The 20,124-nt window shown below is 52.5% G+C and overlaps 1 protein-coding gene across 8 annotated transcripts in view; it reads left to right on the forward strand.

Moving 5' to 3' along the window:
- The window catches only part of EPS15L1 (epidermal growth factor receptor pathway substrate 15 like 1), a 94,238-nt gene that overhangs the window by 41,373 nt on the left and 32,741 nt on the right, over positions 1-20,124 (forward strand). For 5 of the 8 annotated variants that reach the window (XM_052642633.1, XM_052642634.1, XM_052642636.1 and 2 more), the window contains exons 14-19: positions 7,555-7,716; positions 8,458-8,655; positions 10,592-10,756; positions 15,334-15,457; positions 16,342-16,392; positions 18,088-18,224. In XM_052642633.1, the coding sequence (XP_052498593.1) occupies positions 7,555-7,716; positions 8,458-8,655; positions 10,592-10,756; positions 15,334-15,457; positions 16,342-16,392; positions 18,088-18,224 (837 nt within the window). The remainder of the gene's footprint in view (positions 1-7,554; positions 7,717-8,457; positions 8,656-10,591; positions 10,757-15,333; positions 15,458-16,341; positions 16,393-18,087; positions 18,225-20,124) is intronic. The other 3 variants (XM_052642637.1, XM_052642635.1, XM_052642638.1) reach the window with 3 other exon arrangements.

Raw genomic sequence — 20,124 nt, forward strand, 5'->3', positions numbered from 1 at the left:
ATTTGCCTGTTGTGGACATTTCGCAGAAAGGGAATCATACTACTTCCCATCCTTGATGTCTGCTTTCTCCCACTTAGCCTGAAGTTCTGAGGATCAGGCAATGCTCTCTAACCTGTTCTCAGGATGGCCCTGCTTGAAGAGTCTCCTTGTGGAAGGTGGTGACGGCGGACACTGGGGGTCTGAGTTGTTTTCCAGTCGTTCAGTTGTGTCCGAATCTTTGCAACCCCATGGACTGCAGCACGCCCAGCCTCCCTGTCCCTCACCGTCTTCTGGAGTCTGCCCAAGTTTATGTCCGTTGAATCGGTGATGCCATCCAATCATCTCATCCTCTGCCACCTTCTCCTTTTGCCTTCAGTCTTCCCAAGCATCAGGGTCATTTCCACTGAGTTGGCTGTTTGGGGTCTGAGTGCCAGGGCTCAAATCTGGCTCTTCTTAGCAGCTGTATGCTTCTGGGCTAGTTATGTAACATCTCTAGACCTTATGCAACGTTGGTAATGAGTGTTCTGCTCCTCCAGGCAATGGGCTGGTGCCCGGGATCTGGCAGGCACTCACCCGTCTGGGCAGAGCGAGGCTATGCTGGAAACAGTGGTCAGTGCCTGGGAGCTGCACACTCGAAGACACCTTGGTTCCCAAGATGTCTCAGGTCTGAATGAATAGAGAATGGCTCTGCCACCAGGGGGAGAAGTGAGTTGTCTGTGCGCCCCCTCACCCTGAGAATGCGTACTGCTGGGCCTGTTGGTCTCCATGGAGGGCCTTTGAGTGCTCTGCGCTCAGAGCTGGGGGAGAGGAGTGAGGCGGGGCAGTCAGCACTGTGGCCCCACCGTGGCTCTCCTGGGGGACTGCAGGTGCTTGGCTCAGCCTCTTGGCCTCAGTCTTCCTTCCTTCCTGCTGGCAGTGAGGAACAGCGTCTGGCCGTGATGTGTGGGCACCCTCCCACCACCCTGCAGTGGGTGGCTCTTTCTGGGCCGCCTCCTAGGGCAGCGGCCTGAGCCGGGCCAGGGGCGGCAGCACCCGACTCAGTGAGGCTCAGGGGTCTGGGCAGCACTCTGTCGCCCTCCCCCTCCCCTGTCCCACGAGGGCCGGGGGATGTCACGAGACACCTGGCGGACAGACGCGCGCAGTGCCTGCTCACCAGGCAGGAGGTGTCCTCTGTCACGGCTTCCGTCTGCAGGCGGGGTAGGGTGGGTTCTCACCGATTCACACGCTGCAGTGTCCAGACACTTCTTTCCTGGCTTCTCACTCTGTACACGTTGGCATCGGGGGTTGGGCCTTAGATGGTCCCCTGGCATGTTTTGGATCGAAAGGCAGGGAACAGCCTGCCTCTGTCGTCGTATTTTTTTGTTTTGCTTTTTTGCTCAAGTAAGCTGCATCATGTCTGAGGCCATGGGTGAAGGGACTGTTTTTCTGGGTGTTTGCTCATTCTGGTGTATTGCTCTCACCTCAGCCCTCTGATTTCTACCTGTGTCCCGGAACTGCCCTCCCGTATCACTCACCCTCCACCCTGTTTGGTGCAGGGACGCTGGTCTCATCCCCCATCTGCCCTTGGCCCTGGCCCAGCCAGCCACATGAATGCCTGGCCTGTCCTCCTTCTCTTGTCTTTGTCACTCTGTACGGGCTTCTGTCCTTGGGGATCTGGGTGCTGTGATGTCCTTGAACTCCTGGGAAACCGGTCCCTAGGTCTCTGACGCCTGCTCCTGGGCGATTCTGAGAAAGCCGTCGGGTCGGTCTGGTGTCTGGAGGTGCTTTGGTCTGCACAGCAGGCTGGATGAGGGCCCCCAGAACCTTGCTGCTGGGCTCTGACAGCATACTCCTGCAGCCTTTGAGATGTGGTGTGTGGTGGCCCTGTGGCACCCCCACCACCCCTTGGAGCTGGAGCGGGGCCAGCGCCAGCCAGGCCAGCTCCTGCTGCGCGGGAGCCTCACTTGTGCTCAGACCAGGACGGGCTCTACTCTAACGAGATGGCAGCTCCTTAGGCAGTGACAAAACACTGTTTATTTATTCAGGCCATGCCGTGTGCAGCATGGGGGATGTACTTCCCCGGCCAGGGATTGAACCTGTGCCCCTGCATTGGAAGGCAGAGTCTTAACCACTGGCCCACCAGGGTCCCTTCAGAACACTGTATGTATTAAAGCTCTTTTGTGAGAACCAGGTTTGACTCCAGTTCCTGTCGCCTTTTCCCAGATGGGTTTGGCCAGGAGATCGTATGTCAGGCCTGCCAGCATGGGCTCCAGGGTAGGGCCCAGCACTGACTAGGAGGCCTTGGTCCTCGGGCCAGTTTATGTTTGGTTTTAAGCAATGGGAGCTTCAGCTTCGGCCCCCAAAGGCCTCCCCTTCCCCCTCCCACCTGAGGGGTCTCTCCATTTCCATGCCTGTCGTCCTAGTGAGATCCTGCGGCATCTTTGCCTGGTTTACTGTTCTGTTCTGTGTTTCTAACAACAGCTTTATTGAGATGTAACTCACATACCTTATAATTCATCCATTTAAAGTGTATAATTCAGTGGTTTTTAGAATGTGCACGAAGTTGCACAGGCGTCCCCACAGTCAATTACAGAACAGTCTCATCCCTCCAAGAAGCAGCTCCATACCCATCAGCAGTCCCCAGCCCTTCCCAGGCCTTGGCATCCGCCAGTGTACCTCCCGCCTCCAGATCTGCCTCTTCTGGGTGTTTCCTATCGGTGGACTCATGTGCTGTGGGCCTTGTATGTCTGGCCTCTCTTCAGTCAGTGTAGTTGCAAGGGTCGTTCCTGTTGTTGCCTGTATCAGCTTCGTTTCTTCTTCCTTTTAAAGATTTATTTATTTATCTTTTATTGGGTTTTTATTCTATATTTCATTTATTTGTTTTTGCCTATGCTGAGTCTCCGTCGCTGCCTGTGGGCCTTCTTCAGTTGTGGTGAGCGGGAGCCGCCCTCTAGTTGGGGCGCACAGGCCTCTCCTTGCGGCGGCTTCTCCGGCTGCGGAGTGCGGGCTCTAGGCACACAGGCTTCAGCGGCTGCGGCTCACAGGCTCCAGGGCGCGGGCTCAGCGGCTGCGGCTCACAGGCTCCAGGGCTCAGGCTCAGCGGCTGCGGCTCACAGGCTCCAGGGCTCAGGCTCAGCGGCTGCGGCTCACAGGCTCAGCGGCTGCGGCTCACAGGCTCCAGGGCGCAGGCTCAGCGGCTGCGGCTCACAGGCTCAGCGGCTGCGGCTCACAGGCTCCAGGGCGCGGGCTCAGCGGCTGCAGCTCACAGGCTCAGCGGCTGCGGCTCACAGGCTCCAGGGCGCAGGCTCAGCGGCTGTGGCTCACAGGCTCCAGGGCGCGGGTTCAGTAGTTGCGTGCATGGGCTTCGTTTCCCTGCTGCATGTGGAACCTTCCTGGACCAAAGACTGAACCCATGTCCCCTGCATTTACAGGCAGGTTCTTTGCCACGGAGCCACCAGGGAAGCCCCTTCATTTTTTTTTTTCAAATAGCTGAATATATGCTTCATTGTGTGGCTGCACCACACTTCATTCATCTGTTCACCAGTTCATCGCTATTTGGGTTTTTCTGTTTTTTAGCTACTGCAAATGATGCCACTATGAATATTAACATGCAGGTTTTTGTGTGGACCTGTGATTTCATGTCTCTTGGGTATGTATATCTAAGAGTGAAATTGCTGGGTCACTTGGTAACTCTGTGTGTAACCCTTTGAGGAAATTCCAGACTGTTTTCCAAAGTGGCTGCACCATTTCTCATTCTCACCAGTAATAATGCAGACGGATGCCAGTTTTGCCTCACCCTCACCAACACTTGATGTTAGTCCTTTTTTTTTAATAGCCTTCCTAGTGGGTCTGGAAGGCTATTAAAAAAAAGCATTGTTAACATCAAGTGTTGGCGAGGGTGTGGCAAAACTGGAATCCATCTGGTGGAGAAGGCGATGGCACCCACTCCAGCGCTCTTGCCTGGAGAATCCCATGGACGGGGGAGCCTGGTGGGCTGCAGTCCACGGGGTCGCTAAGAGTCAGACACGACTGAGCGACTTCACTCTTCTTTTTTCACCTTCATGCATTGGAGCAGGAGATGGCACCCCACTCCAGCGCTCTTGCCTGGAGAATCCCATGGACGGGGGAGCCTGGTGGGCTGCAGTCCACGGGGTCGCTAAGAGTCAGACACGACTGAGCGACTTCACTTTTCTCTTTTCACCTTCATGCACTGGAGAAGGAGATGGCAACCCACTCCAGTGTTCTTGCCTAGAGAATCCCAGGGACGGGGGAGCCTGGTGGGCTGCTGTCTGTGGGGTCGCAGAGTCGGACACGACTGAAGCGACTCAGCAGCAGCAGCGGCAGTGGGTCTGGAGTGGCATCTCATTGCCCATAACGCTTCCCCTAATGATGGTGAGCATCTTACCATGTGCTCATTTGCCATTTGTATATCTTCTTGGAGAAAGCCAACTCATATCCTTTGCCCATTTTTTATTGGGTGGTTATCTGCCTTTTTGTAGCTGAGTTGTAAGAGTTCTTTATGTTTTCCAGATAAATTCTCTTATCAGATATATGATTTGCAAATATCACGTCCCCATCCTTGGGTTGTCTTTTTGCTTTCTTGACGTTGGTCCTTTGAAGCACAAAAATTTTAAATTTTGATGAAGTCTGGCTTATTTATTCCATTTTTTGCTCTTTAAAAAAATTTTTTTTTATTTTTTGGCTGTGCCATTCGACCTGTAGGATCTTAGTTCCCCAACCAGGGATGAACCTGTACCTTCTATATTGGAAGTGAGGAGTCTTAACCACAGGACCCCCAGGGAAGTCGCCACTCTTACTTTTGGTGTCATATCCAGGAACCCATTCTCAAATCCAAGGTCACGAAGATTTACCCCACATTCTCCTTTAAGAGTTTTGTAGTTTTAGCTGTTAAATTTAGGCCTTTGATCCATTTTGAGTGCATATTTACGTATCGTGTGAGGTAGGGGTCAAACTTCATTGTTTTGCACGAGGAGGGCCAGTTAGATCCTTTTCTTGAAGAGAAAAGATTCTTTTTTTCCCCTCGCTCAATTGTTTTGGCATCTTTTTCAAAAATCAATTGGTCATAGGCATGTGGGTTTATTTTTGACCTCTCAGTTCTCTCCCACTGATTGCTGTCTCTCCTTATGCCAGAATCACACTGTCTTTATTACTGTTGCTCTGTAGTAAGTTTTGAAATCAGAAAACATGCATCCTCAACTTCGGATTTTTCCAGGCTGTTTTGTCTGTTCTGGATCCCTTGTATTTCCTTTTGACTCTTGGAGTCTGCCTGTCAGAAGACGACTGGCATTCCAGTTGGGATTGAACTGGGTCTGTAGGTTGTCTGGGTTTTTTTTTTCTGTCTTCTCTTTGCTCAGATACCTCCTCCACTCTGACCCCAGCATCCTTCCTAACCAGCAGCTGGCAGTCCGTCTTTCTCTGGGCTCCTCCATGACTGCCTCTGTGTTACAGAAAGAGGCCCAGTTTCCTTGACTCCCCACGTGACAAAGCTGCTGGGTCTGACCCTCCTTCCTCTTGTCTCCCCGCCTCCACCGTTGCTTGTCCTTCCCTCGGATGTGGCAGACCCACGTTTCTACTCTGCCACTAGCCTTCTCTCAAAAATATTTGATTTTATCCCTTCTAGACTTGTCACATTCAAGGTCTGTTCTTCAAATTAGAGGTCAGGGACAAGGAGACTGGGGAGCAGAAAACCCAGTCCGACAAATAACTCAGAGGTGTGCTTTGGTGGACAAAGAGGAGCGAGCCGTGACTTCCTGTCCTCAAAGCAGGGAGAGGGAGGGTCTTCCCTGGTGGGCCAGTGGTAAAGAGTCTGACTTCCAGTGCAGGCGGTGCAGGTTCGATCCCTGGTCGGGGAACTGAGATCCCACAGGCTGTGGGCAACTAAGGCCAGGTGCCACAGCTAGAGAGTCCACGCACAGCCTCAGAAGATCCCGCATGACACACCTAAGACCCAACACAGCCAAACACATGGATACGCATTCTGTAGATATTAAAAAATCAGGGAAAGGGAGACCCTGCACCTCCTCTGGCTTGTGTTCTGAAATGACGTCAGCCTCTGGCAGCCCCAGCCAGTCCGGGGGATCGGTCTCACCACTCCTGTCTCTCCGACGCCCCAGCGGTCGCCTCGAGCCCGCCGCTCGCCTCGAGCCCGCCGCTCCCCTCGGGTCCTGCAGCCTCCCCTGTGCTCAGGCTGCCGTTGCCTTGCCCTCGGCCCCAGCTTGAATCCCCTCCCCGCCACCACTGCTTCCTCGTGCCAGCCTCAGGCCGCACTCTCCCTTCCCATTCCGTCTCCTTTAGTTCTCTACCTTGCAGGTAGATGTGACATTCACCTGGCTGAAAATAAGACAGCGACGCCTCCTACCCCCCCACCCCCACCCCCTTTCCCCCAGAGGTGCAGTCCGTCAGCCCCCGCGAGGCCTTGCACAAAGGTCTTGTGAGTGTTTAAGGAGAGATGTCTGTGCCTGTTCTTGCCTTCCTGTGTGCACAAGTGCTGGTGTGCCTCGCGTGTGCATGCTCTGCCGCGTGCCTTGTTCTTTTTGCTCTCTAACTCAGCCGCGGGGTGAAGTGCCCCTCAGGGTGCATTGTACTGAAAGTCCAGCCAGCTCCGCTTGGAAATTTACGTTGCTTTCAGATTTTGCCATCATAGACAGTGCACGTTTTCACACTTGCCCTTCCACCTCTAGGATCCTTCCCCTAGAAGTCTTAATAGTCAAGTCCGAGGACACCTGCAATGGCTGTCTTGGAGCCAGGCTCCTCCCGCTTGGAGGAGCGTTAGCGGTTGGAACCATCATGTCCTGCTCCCGTGTTCGGCTATCCGCAGGGCCTTTTGGCTGCAGAAGCCAGTGGCGTCTGTGGTGTGGCACGTGGCCTCTGGTGCTCTCAGCCTGCTCTCCTTTGATCCAAGTGGAGCACGGCATCCTCTTCTCTTACAGGCCCTCTGTGGCCCCCCATCTTCTCTTCATCTTCCTGGCTTTTTTCCTGGCTGCCACCTGCTCGTCCTTTGGGTCCACTGAAGTCTGCTTCCCCTGGGCTCTTCCCCCACGGTGCAGCGTCGGTCTGGTCTCCCCACGCCCCTGCAACCCTGACCAATAGCACCCAAGCTGTCCATTCCTTCCTGGTCATTTATGTCTGACTGATGCCTCCTCCCTCCCGCCTCATGACCACCAGTCACTGAAGAGCTCCTCTTGCCAGGAACCCAACCCCTCTGCTGGTGCCTGGCCTCTCTCAGGACATCAGTAAATACTTCTGGGGGCCTTAGTGAGAGATTTAGCTGGGGCCGCCACGCTGGGACGTGTGCATTGTTTGCTGTGGTATGTGTGGTTCTGTAGGGCATCTTTCTATTTTTTGAAATAATTTTTATTACTTTTTGGCCGTACCGCACAGCATGCAGGATCTTCTGTTCCCCAGCCAGGGATTGAACCCTGGCTCCCTGCAGTGGAAGCGTGGCGCCCCAGCCACTGGACCCCCAGAGAAGTCCCTGGAGGCTGTCTTGGGGGCTCTGGCCTCGGCTGTGGCAGTTAGCTTGGATGTGCCCCCGTTTTAATGAGTCTGGGGTAAATTCATGTGACCCTTCCCTAGGAATTACAAAATGATTTAGACCGGGAAACAAGTAGTTTGCAAGAGCTGGAAGCTCAAAAACAGGATGCCCAAGACCGCCTGGATGAAATGGACCAGCAGAAGGCCAAGCTCCGAGACATGCTGAGTGACGTCAGGCAGAAGTGCCAGGACGAGACCCAGATGGTGAGTCGTTGTCTCCCCACGCCCCCGGCCCAGTAGGAGGAGAATGCTTTTTAGGAACTTCCGGGGCTCACCATGACCTTGAATCAAGGCTGAGACATCCTACTGGTTTAGTAGAGTTGTTGAATGTATCATTTGGGAAAGTATCCAAGGATCTGTGGCCTGACCTCCGTCTTACCCGCTTTGTCAGACATATAAGTGTGAACCTATGTGTGAACACCCCACCCTGGCCCATGGGACACAGCATGCCCATCTCACCTCCCCCAGGTGTCTTTGCCGCTTGACACAAAACAGGGAGGCTGTGACCTCAGCAGATCTCTGAGAAGAGGGGATGTTCAGCCTCAAGGGAGGGCTTCCCTCGTGGCTCAGAGGTTAAAGCGTTTGCCTGCAATGCAGGAGACCTGAGTTCAATCCCTGGATTCGATCCCTGGGTCAGGGAAGATCCCCTGGAGAAGGAAATGGCAACCCACTCCAGTATTCTTGCCTGGAGAATCCCATGGACAGAGGAGCCTGGTGGGCTACAGTCCACGGGGTTGCAGAGTCGGACACGACTGAGCAACTTCACTTTTACTTCAGCCTCAAGGGACAGATGGGTTGCCATTGCTTCTCTCACGTGTGGAGAGGGGTCCCTGTGAGGAAGCTAGGCGTCCACTTTTCCGCCTTGTATCTCCCTCCCTGGGTCAGCTCATCTCAAGAAACACGAACCAGAATTCTTCCTCAACGTCGCATTTCATCTCATTTCAGATTTCCTCGTTGAAGACGCAGATCCAGTCTCAGGAATCTGACCTCAAGTCCCAGGAAGACGACCTGAACCGGGCCAAGTCTGAGCTGACCCGACTGCAGCAGGAGGAGACGCAGCTGGAGCAGAGCATCCAGGCTGGGAAGGCTCAGCTGGAAACCATCATCAAGTCCCTGAGATCCACTCAGGACGAGATCAGCCAGGTGCCTCCAAGGGGGCGGGTGGGGCAGGGCCTGCCACCCCTGGCTGGGGCTGGGGCTGGGGTGGGATGCAGCTTCTGGGGTCTCCTGCCAAGCAGGGTGGTGCCACAAGCAGGGCAGTTACGGAGGTGTGTGCGGCCGCGGTCCCAGCTGTCTGTGCTGCAGTGGGTGTCTCCCTGGCTCCTGCCCACCTCATTCACGTTAGATTCTCTCCTTGGGAGGCTTTGTTCAGCCTGAAGGTGAAGTGCTGAGAACCCCCAGCATATGTTCCCCCGTCATGTTGACTTTGGCCTGGTGGGGTCTGCTTTGCCTCACCAGCCTTCTGCTTCCCTGCTGGAGTGTGCGTCGTTTTTGGAGGAGTGGGTGCGGGCTGGCCGAGCACATGACGTTAACTGGTTTGAAGAGAGCCTAGGTTCAAGACCTGTCTCACCAGCCTGGGTCCTTGCACAAACAAGAGGACAGAGTCCAGGATGCCTTCTGTCCCTGTGCAGCTCAAAGGGCGGCGCAGCGAGGAGGCCCCACCCCTCAGGAGCTCTGGCCCTCTCTGGGGAGAAGGCCCCAAGGCCTGCAGCCGCTGCCCTGTGTGGAACGGCCAGAGGCCCCCTTGCTGGCCCTCAGATGGCCCACCTACACAGTGAAGGTTATGTTTGACCTTGGCAATATCAGAATGCACATCCGTGCTTCCTTTCTTGGCTCTTTTTGCCAGTTTACAGGCAAAATTTGATTACAAACTCAAGCCTCAGGGATTTGATAACATATATTATGCTTTTTGGGGCTTCCCTGGTGTCTCAGATGGTAAAGAATCTGCCTGCCATATGGGAGACCTGAGTTCGATCACTGGGTTAGGAAGATCCCCTGGAGAAGGCAATGGCTACCGTAACTCCAGTATTCTTGCCTGAAAAATTCCATGGACAGCGGAGCCTGGTGAGCTGCAGTCCATGGGGTCACAGAGTCGGACACGACCGAGCACCTAGCACCAACAGTGTGCTTTATTGTTGATTAATATCTGTAGAGGCTTTTCCCACTCGGCCTTTTTGTTATTGTTGTTCAGCTGCCCAGTCATGTCCGACTCTTTGTGACCCCGTGGACTGCAGCACTCCAGGTTCTTCTTTCCTTTACCATCTCCCGGAGTTCGCTCAAACTCATGTCTGTTGAGTTGATGATGCCATCCAACCATTTCATCCTCTGTCGCCCGCTTCTCCTCCTGGCTTCGATCTTTCCCATCCTAAGGGTCTCTTCCAGTGAGTTGGTTCTTATTAGCATCAGGTAGCCAAAGCAGTGGAGCTTCAGCATCAGTCCTCCAGCCTTTATAAAATAGCATCCAAGACATAAACGTATGTTAGTGATAATAATGATGATATTAAACATGATAGCTACTACTTAACTAAGGCCACCCTGCCAGACACTGCGAGAGGGCTCTTACTCATCAGTTCCATTTTGGAGAAGAGGAAACAGCGGTGAGGCCACCAGTGTGCAGGAGACAGTTAAGATAAAGCCGGGGTCCGTCTGCCTCCACAGATTGCCGTCCTTTCCCTGGCCTCCCATGCCTTCTCCAGGAGCAAGGAGGAGCAAACGGGGCAATAAAAATCTCATAAAGCGAAATGACTGCTGAACACCACTTTGAATAGGCAGTGAATCTGGGTTTTGTCCCGTTTCAGTTCATTCCGAATCAGCAAACGTGTATTTGAACACTTGCCTCTCTCAGGGACCGGGGATACAAAGAGGCTGCGTGACGGCAGCCAGAATGGGGTCTCTCTTTCTCTCTCTCTCTCTCTCTTGGTTTATGACCAGCCTCAAGTCTTGTAAACTTGGCTCTGTAGACAGATAACTCAGCTATCTGCGTGAATCATCTGGGGCGGGATGCCCTGAGAGAGAAATGTGTTGCCTGATGCATTCTGCCTGAACCCTCCTCCGTGCTAACCATGTCTTATTTGTCCAGGCCAGAAGCAAGCTCTCGCAGCTGCACGAGAGCCACCAGGAAGCCCAGCGCAGTCTGGAGCAGTACGATGAGATGCTCGACGGGGCCCCCGGTGTCAGCCTGAGCAACCTAGCAGACCTGAGCGTGGGTGTCTCCCTGACAGAGAGGGGCAGTTTTGGAGCCATGGTAAAGGTTGAATAAGTGTTTTCCAGTCCTGGGGTTGGGTCCCATGTTGGGCTCAAGAGAAGGCCCCTCCTGCTGGATCCAGCCCTCGCCAGCCTTAATCCTATCCAAGTGCAGGGTGTTGCTCGTTTTTGCAGCTGCTCTGCCTCTTCCCCACCAGCCTTGCAGCCTGGCATCCTCTGGGACAAAGCCGAGGATAGGCCTGGATCCTTTGTGAAACCAGTTTGTGAAGAACTCCATCTCTGTGGGCTAGTGCCTCCCATTGGGAGGGCTTCCCCAAAATGGGACAATTCTCACACATTGTGAAACCCCACGTTCTCCTCATTGGGAGGATGGAAAAGTGTGCGTGTGTGTGTCCATGTTTCTACAAGGAGCACCTTGAAAAATCACAGGTGGAGATAAAGATCGAAAGGAATGGCAGTCAGCCCTCCCAGGGTGTCGCTGTGTCACCCACAAATTGGCCCATCTCCTGAAATGTTGGTCACATTTGAAATGTCAGCACTTGGCTTCACGCCACAGGACCCTGGGGGTCCTGGTGGGGGGCTGCTGGCATCCAGACAGTGTTACTTAGTCCCCTGTTGTGGCCAGAGTTCACTGCTGGGGCCCCAAGTCCTGGCGTGTGCCGTTTCCGGCTCACTTGGGCTGGTGAGGGCGTCTCTGTGCTGCTGCGGGAGCCGGGGGGACACAGCTGGTCTCTAGTTGCCTTGTGCGCTGCCCCAAAGCCTTTGGCCGCATGCCCTGCACTGCCATCTCCCTCTCCAGGCTCCTGCTCCTGGCCTTGTTCGCTCTATGGATTCCTTCCCCTCCCCGTAACAGTTCAGCCTCTCTGTCTCTCTTCATGAGAGACTCTGGGCCTTTCTCGACGTATCTCTTTTTCTCAGTGGCCAAGTGCTCTGTCCCTAGTATTTATGGGAAAGCTTATGCCTAACTCTCCAGAGCGCTGAGAAGACGCTCTTGGTGTTCTCATCTGTCTCCCATCTCTGGCCTCTCCTCCTCTCTCTGCCATTCACACATTCCTCTCCACTTGGAAATGGCAAACGGATTTCCGTATCCGCTTCAGGGCCCATTTAGGCAGCTTCGCCATCTGAACAGAGACTGTGAACGGTGCTCTTTCGTGCGCCACCTGAGGCAGAGTCTCCTGCTTGAGCGTCTGTCTGCCTCAGCGCGTGTGTCCAGCTTTACAGCCTTGCTCCTACTTGCACCGTCTGTCCAGGTGCCCTCACAGCTCTCGGCTTGCCCGTTCCATCTTAGTTCATGGGACAGCTCACTCTTAAATTCTGTCGCGCAGGCTTTGATAAGATGGGTTTCCTTGGATAAAAAGTTGGCAAGGAAGTGTCATTTGGAAAATAGGGATTCTCCTCCCCCTCGGCCCCCCCGCCCAGACTTTTTTGCCTTTATTTTTATTCATCTTATTACAGATGTTTACATGATGGTCAATCCATCTTGAAACGTTGACATCACATGTGTTACAGAGAAACCCACAACCATTGTTTGGAAGAAAAACTATATCTTGTTGCACAAATACAATCTTTAAAGCACTCACTTTTTGGTTTGTTTCCATTTCTTAATAAACACTGTGAAGAGGGCTTTTGTTCACTCCTGAACATTTCAAGACTGTTCCCAAGGAGAGGGAGGTCTCTTAGTTCTCTTCGAAGGGGATGAAAGTAAGGGGCTTAGTTTCCTGAGAACCAGAGTAACCAAAGAGGTGCGTCTAGAGTGTTCTAAGTCTGGACAGTTTTACTGAAGTCACTGGCTTTAGTGTTAGGCCCACGTGACTTTACTTTGTCCAAGATGGCAGGGTTCTGAAAGCTGTGTTTATTCCTTGTGTCTCATCTGCTGATAAGGGTACTGGCTTCTTAACCTTGGAGTCAGTGCTCAGCCAGCCTGTCTACTAGAGAGGAGCAGAATTCAGCTTCACCACAGACTCATCACAAAGGACGGGCTTGTCTGTCACGTTCAGCCCCTGGCCTACTGGAGCCACGTTTACTGACTCTTCAGAGCAGATGATTGAATAGGAATTTTGTAAACCTTAGCTCCACCTTTGGTAACTGGACGTCAGACACAATGGGGGTAGTGGCACCGTGGGATTCGGCAATGGCTATCAAGCAGAGCTTTTATTTTCTCTTGAGAGTGCTGATTGCGCCAGCACACCACGCCCAGCCCCCGTCTAAAGGGGTGGAATGTCGCAGAATGCCACCCTGATGCCCTTTCGGAGTTGTCACGTCTGTCTCCTGAGACGTGCGGAGCTGAAGACTGGTCAGGGAGCTCCTTGTTCACGGTGCTCATTCTCTGCCGAGAGCTTGGCCACTGCACTTGCATCTCCCAGGTGGGCGGATGGCTCCGTGCTCCTCAGTGGGTGGTCAGCAGATGGTGGAGTTGACGGCGTCTTTGTGCCAGGGCAAATCTAGCTTTCTGCTCTGAACCTGGAATGGAACCCCTCAGTGGTAAACGGTTACCCTAACCACGTGAATCCTTTGAAGGGGAGGGAGTGGCTGCTACCTCAGGCCAAGCAGTTGCTCCTGAGAGAGAGAGCAGATCTGCCTTTCAGTTAGGGGGATTGCAGCCGGAGCACCCAGGAATCAGTGTCTTCTCTGCCATCGTCCACTGTTACTTGTCAAGTCTTCCAAGTGGCAATTGAAAACATAAAAAAAAGTACCAATTAGCAGTGGTACATCACTGCTAATTAAAACCAGATAGAAGCTTCCATTCTATTTAGTTTTCCAGGTTGTCATTCTTAATTCACTACTTTATCTAGGTCGTTCACCGTCTCTCTCTCTTTTGGAACAAATACATTCCTTTCCCCAGGGCTGCAGGGCGTTGATTTTCCTTGCTGGCCGCCTGGCTTCCATAGATTAGGACTCCTCCAGCATGTTGGTCTGTTTCAGACCCCCACTGCTTGCTGGCACAGGCACCTCATGGTAGTTGGCACCACAGCATCCTTACTGAGTCTGTGTGTCGTGGACTCGGGCGCCGCGCTTGGGGACGTCGGCACTCACTTGCCCCAGACCTGGCTTGGCTTCTCCACCTCGGGAAGCCCTGTGGTTGGAGGCCCCAGGTAATCTTTCTCAGGTAAGGAAAACTGTTCCACATCCGTCAGAGGGCAGGGGTGTTGGTCCATTCCTCGGGAGCCTGGGGCTTCTGTTGGCCTGGTACCTCTGAGACACATCCTGCTCCCTGGAGTCACCCAGCCTTGTCAGGACCCTCCTGTGGGCACCTCTAACGTCACTGCCCTGCATTTTCAGGGAAGCCCCGGCTCTCTCATCATCTGGTCTCGGTCAGTTGGAATAATGGCTGAATTTGCCAGCCCCGAGGATGCTGACACATTTGCCAGATTCAAGGAGGATGTTGTGCTTTTTAATGTCATAGTGAAACCTTTGTGTTTTCACTGAGGGTGTGTCTTTCTGAACCAGAATATCTCAGTATTTCTAAACCAAGTGCACTGTTTTCCTGCACATATTGTGAGGTCTGTCCCCAACCCCTTTCAGGTACATTTTTCCACTATAAAAACTTGCTCTTCAAAAGCAAGTCCCCCCCGCCACCCCCCGCTGATTTAAATATGCTGTTTGCTTCTACAAATAAGCACTTTTTAAAGAAAAAATGCAAAGTGCTCTGTATGCTCTAGTAGCTCTAACTGCATAAGCACGCACTTCCTCTCGGGATGTAAATAGCCCTCATGCCTCTTGGTGTGGAAACAGGCATTTTTAAAAATGCCCACATAGGCACACGCTCTCTGAGGAGGTGCTTGAGGGAGGTGCATCTTTGAACAAGGATGCTTCGAGCTGCAGTTGTTAGAGGGACTTGTTACATTTTCTTTCTGACATTTCCAAAAATAGGATTTTTTCTCTGACACAGTGATATATTAAAAAATATTTTTGATTATGGTAAAAGACACATAACGTAACGTTTACCATCATAGCCATCTTTCATTATACAGTTCAGTAGCATTAAGTATGTTCATGTTGTACAGCCAAGCTCTAGAACTTCTTCATACCCATTAAGTTCTACTCCCCATCCTCCTGACCACCTACTATTCTGCTTTCTGTCTCTGAATTTGATGGCTCTAGGGACTTCATGGAAGTAGAATTACACAGTGTTTGTCTTCTGGTGACTGGCTTCTTTCCCTTAGCCTAATGTCTTCAGGGTTCATCCATGTTGCGTGTGTCAGAATGTCCTTTCTCCTAAAGGCTGAATGATACTCCATTGTGTGGACATGCCACACTTTGCTTACTCATTCATTTATCACTGGATGCCTGGGTTGCTTCCACTCAATGATCTTTAAGTAGACTTTCACTTTAGAAGACTTAAGGAAAAGTTGCAAAGATAGCTCAGAGAGTTCCTGTATAACCCGCAGCCAGCTTACCCTGTTTTAATGTCCTGTACATTTGTCACAAATGAGTGGACTGTTGTTGACCTTATTAACTAAAATCCGTCTTTTGTGTTTTTTTTTTTTAAATAAAAATTACTCTCTTCAGGGTCACATCACTTAGAGGGGAAAATACACCAGTTAGGTATAGAATTCTGTGCTTGGCTTTAAATCTGAAATAATGAAATCCCTGTCCCGTCTCTTCGCAAAATTACAGGACGATCCTTTCAAAAATAAAGCCTTGTTATTTAGCAACAACACCCAAGAATTGCATCCGGATCCCTTTCAGGCAGAAGACCCCTTCAAATCCGACCCATTTAAAGGAGCCGATCCCTTCAAAGGTACCTCATTGGGCGCCCACTTTGTCACCGAAAGGCTGTTTGTTTTGTGCCCCTCTGGGTTTTCTCGTGACTGGCAGCACCCTCTGACATGGGGGGAGGAAAGAAATTCTTCAAGCCTCACGGGCCTCTTGAATTTCTCACTTCACGTGGTTAACTGAAGAGCTGTGGTGTTGAGTCGGGGAGGGAAGAGCTCCACGCTCACTGTGACACGCCCACGTTCACGGGTAACTGGCTTGGCCCTGAGACTGCATCCACCTTGCGGGACTAAGCTAAGTAGGCGTAGTGGTGATTATGGAGCCCCTAGTGAACAGCAGAGCCCCACAGGCACAGTTTGCAAGGCCTTCCCACGCGAGTTCACCCAGAGCCACACACGAGTCAAGAACAACTAAGAATTCTAGAAACAAGATTTCCTAAGGTTGTTGTTTTTTTTTGCAGAGCAAAACTATTTCCCAGAAGGCTATCAGTATTTTCCTGAGGAAAATGCCGGGGCAGGGAAAGGGCAGCGGGGGTGCCTTTCCAGTTAGAGAGTTGGAGTGGAAGCGCCCGAGTTCTGAGAGATGGCTCGCGCAGCTGCTGAGGCTCAGGTGTCCTGGCAGGCTGAGGAGGAGGCAGTTCTGGGGGCTCGGGTTCTTGGAACCCAGTAGGGGGGTGATGGGGAGGGGAAGGGTGAGCTGAGCAGGGCTAGGAAAGAGAGTGAATTCAGGCTGGTCCTACATTTCCCCACCGTTGCGCCCACGTTGAGTAGCCTGAGTTCTTTCCGGTTTATCTTCATCATCCTTGCCATGATGAACTCCCTTAGCCACTGGCCACGCTTGCATTCCCACTTTGCTCTGCCCAGGTCATTTCCACCACAGAGCTGAATGGTTCTCTCTTCTCTAATCCAGGTGACCCATTCCAGAGTGACCCCTTTGCCGAGCAACAGACAGCTTCAACAGGTAAAAAAGCCTTCGTTAGTTAAAAGAAACGTTCTGTGAACTGGTCCTCAGAATATTCCCATCCCTGGATAACTGATGAGAACCCACTGTACGGCACAGAGAACTCTGCTCCGTGCTCTGTGATGACCTAAATGGGAAGGAAATCCAAAACAGAGGGAATATATGTGTGGATAGATCTGATTTATTTTGCTGTACACCAGAAACAAACACAGCATTGGAAAGCAATTATTTTGTTGTTGTTGAGTCTCTGAGTCATGTCTGACTCATCATGACCCCGTGGACCATAGCCCGCCAGGCTCCTCTGTCCATAGAATTTCCCAGGCAAGCATACCGGAGTGGGCTGCTGTGCCCTTCTCCAATAAAAATTTAAAAAGAAGAACATTCCCATTCCTAGTTCAGGTTGAGGGAAATGGAGCAACCCCTTGCCGCCTCCTGTGCCAGGCGGGCTTCTGAAGGAAGCTGCGTCGTGCCTCCTTTCTCAGTCTGGCGCCCCTTCCTGCCAGTCGCACAGCACGATGAGAACGAGAGCCCGAAAGCCTGACGCCAGACGACTGTGCAAATGCCCGGTTGCCTGTACCCGCTGTGCCACCTGTGGTACCCGCGCCTGGTGTCACTTCCGCCCGCACATGCTCAGGGTGCAGTGGCAAGGAAGGACAGTGTCACTTTGCACAGAAGCCCCGCATCTCGGGCTTCCCCGGTGGCTCAGTGGTAAAGAATCCACCTGCCGATGCAGGAGACAGGCTCAGTCCCCGCCTCGGGAGGATGCCACACGCCTGGAGGCAGCTAGCCCTGTGCACCACAGCTTCTGCGCCCATGTGCCCCGGAGCCTGTGCTCTGCAACAAGAGAAGCCCAGCACCACAGCCAGAGGGCAGCCCCCTACCTGCAGCTAGAGAAAAGCCCGAGCGGCAGCAGAGACCCAGCACAGCCAAAAATAAACAGAAGATTTTAAAAAGATACTTAAAATTGGTGCGCATCATAGAGAAAGAAAGGCCAGCGTTTTGTTCCCTCTGGGTGATGGGGCTCCCGTCTCGGTCGCCAGGCCTGCGCCCCGCATGAACACACTGGGCGTGGTGGTGTTGGCATCATGCCGCCTGTTTGTCTCCTCCTCCCCTGCTGTTTGTTTGTTTCTCTTGAGGTGGAATTCGTGTGACACAAGCCTAACAAATGTGCACGGCACAGGTTAGCATCTTAAAGCCCACACGCCGCCGGCCTGTGCTGCGCACTCCACCCCCATGTAGTTCCAGAACGTCTCTGTCACCCCGGAAGGAGGCTGCGGCTGCCAGCTCCCCCCACGCAGCCCCTGGCAGCCGCCAGTCTGCTTTCTGTCCTATGGACTTACCCGCATTGTTTGTTTCTGCTGATTTTATTGAGAGGTGTAATGAACACACCACAGAACTCACCCATCTTGAGTGTGGAGCCAGATGCATTTCAGCGTGTGTGTAGCCAGATGAGAGGGCATCTGCACTGTCCCTAAAGGTCCCCTCCTGCTCCTCCAGACCTGTGCCCCCAGATCTCTGGCAGCCACTGACTGGCTTTCTGCCACTATGGTTTTTCCATTTTCTAGAATTTCACGCAAGTGGTGTCAGTTAATCGGGGTGGTTTTTTTTTTTTTTTTTTTGGTGAGTATTCTCTCACTAAGCATAGCGTTTATTCATGGGGCATTTTTTTTCTTCTCTTTCCAAAACACCTTCCAGATCCATTTGGTGGGGATCCTTTCAAAGAAAGCGACCCATTCCGTGGCTCCACCCCTGATGACTTCTTTAAGAAGCAGACAAAGAGCGACCCGTTTACCTCAGACCCGTTCACAAAAAACCCTTCCTTACCGTCAAAGGTGAGTGACCTCGGGAGGGCCACTTTTCCAGTGCTGCCTGTCTGTGGGCTCTCCGTGTATGAAGGCAGCCCTTCCCACCTGCATGGACCAAGTCAGGGCCTCCCTCTCTCAGACTGAGCTTGCTAGGCCTGGCCGGGGAGAGCCACCAGAGGCCGGGCCGTTGCCTGGGAGCTGGCGAGAAGGCCCAGCCTCCTTCCTGGATGGCACGGTGACCGTCCCTGCTGGTCCCTGTGGAGGCTTGCCCTGTGAAGCCAGGTGTCACGTCCAGCAGTCCGGTGAGCCACATCAGGGTGTTCGGTGTCCTGAACAGCTGTCACCCCTCCATCCCTTTCGGTGCCCCTTTACTTTAGTTTCAGGCCCACTGGCTGGGTTCTCTGCTTGGCCACTGCATCCCCCAACAAACAAAACAGCGCCGCACATGCCCACAGGTCTGCCCTGCTGCCTCTGAGTGCCCAGTGCAGATGGCGACATTGGCATCAGCCTGCCCCAGGGGGTCCCTGCCGTGGCAGGAGGAAGTCCAGACACACAGCCTGCCACACTGAGTGTGCTCCCCACCCCCCAACAAGTAGTAAGCCCTGTGTTTTGTACATTAGGCCCAACAGACTGGTATAAATTGGTGTCAGTGAGGACTTAAAAAGCAGAAAAGTAACTTTTTGATGGCATGAGAATTTTGTGTCTAAGTGAGGGCCATGTGTAGCTTGCCTGCATGCTCTAGGCTGCATCTCTGTCCTCATGTTACCCACGCCTTGGCTTTTCACTTGTCCATGGACCTACTGGTCTGTAGCACTGGCCCCAGAGCTCCTTGAAGGCAAGGATTAACCTGGAGCATTTCTGTCTCTGCGACCTGTTGTGAGGGCCCCCTTTCATTCCTGATGTTGGTGGTCTGTGTTCTCACCTCTGTGTTGATCGATGCTACTCGTCTTTTCCACAAGCCGCTGTTGGTTGTGTTGCTTTCCTCTCCTGTTTGTTTCCTGTTTCGCTGATCTCTGCTCATGATTCCCTTCTCCCTACTTTGCTCTTCTCCTTCTAACTTCTTAAGATCCAACCTCAGGTCATTAATCTTGGGTCTTCTTTTTCTAGTGTAAGTTTTTAATGCTGTGTATTTCTGGGCTTCCCTGGTGGCTCAGTGGTAAAGAATCCACCTCGCCACTGCAGGAGACACGGGTTTGATCCCCGGTCTGGAGAGATCCCACATGCCGCGAGGCAACTGAGCCTGTGCACCGCAACTACTGAACCTGTGCCCTAGAGCCCAGGAACCGTAACTACTGAGCGTGAGCGAAAGCCCCCGCAACGAGAAGCCTGCACGCTGCAAGGAGGGCATACTCCCCATTCGCCACAACTAGAGGGAAGCCCGCGAAGCAGCGGAGTCCCAGCACAGCCAAAAATGAATGCAACCATTTTTATAACACACCCACGCTGTTCTCTTCAGGCACTGCTTTAGGCGCATTCCACACATTTTGATATGTTGTATCTTCATTGTCATTCATTCTGAGATTTTTTTCAATTTCCCTTGTGAATGCTCTGTTGAACCGTGGATTACTTAAAGGGCGTTGTTTCATTTTGGAGCACTGCCCCCCTCCAGGTATTTTATAATATTGGTTTCTAATTAGATTTATTGTTATCAGATAACATATCTTGTATGTTCTCAGTCCTTTTAGGTTTATTGAGACTCGTTTTATGGTCTTTGTTGGTGAACATACAGGGTATAGTTGAGAAGAGTATCTGTTTGCCATTGTTGGGTATAATGTTCTGTAAATCCCAGCTAGGTCAAGGTGGTTGTTCTGAAGGTCTATTTTTTTTTCCCCCATTTTTTAAAAGGGGGCCACGCCCGTGTAGCTTGGGGGATCTTAGTGCCCCAACCAGGGATGGAACCTGGGTCACATCAGTGAAAGTGCTAAGA

This window comes from Budorcas taxicolor, chromosome 7 (assembly GCF_023091745.1).
Source record: "Budorcas taxicolor isolate Tak-1 chromosome 7, Takin1.1, whole genome shotgun sequence".
In the NCBI taxonomy this organism is placed as follows: Eukaryota; Metazoa; Chordata; class Mammalia; order Artiodactyla; family Bovidae; genus Budorcas; species Budorcas taxicolor.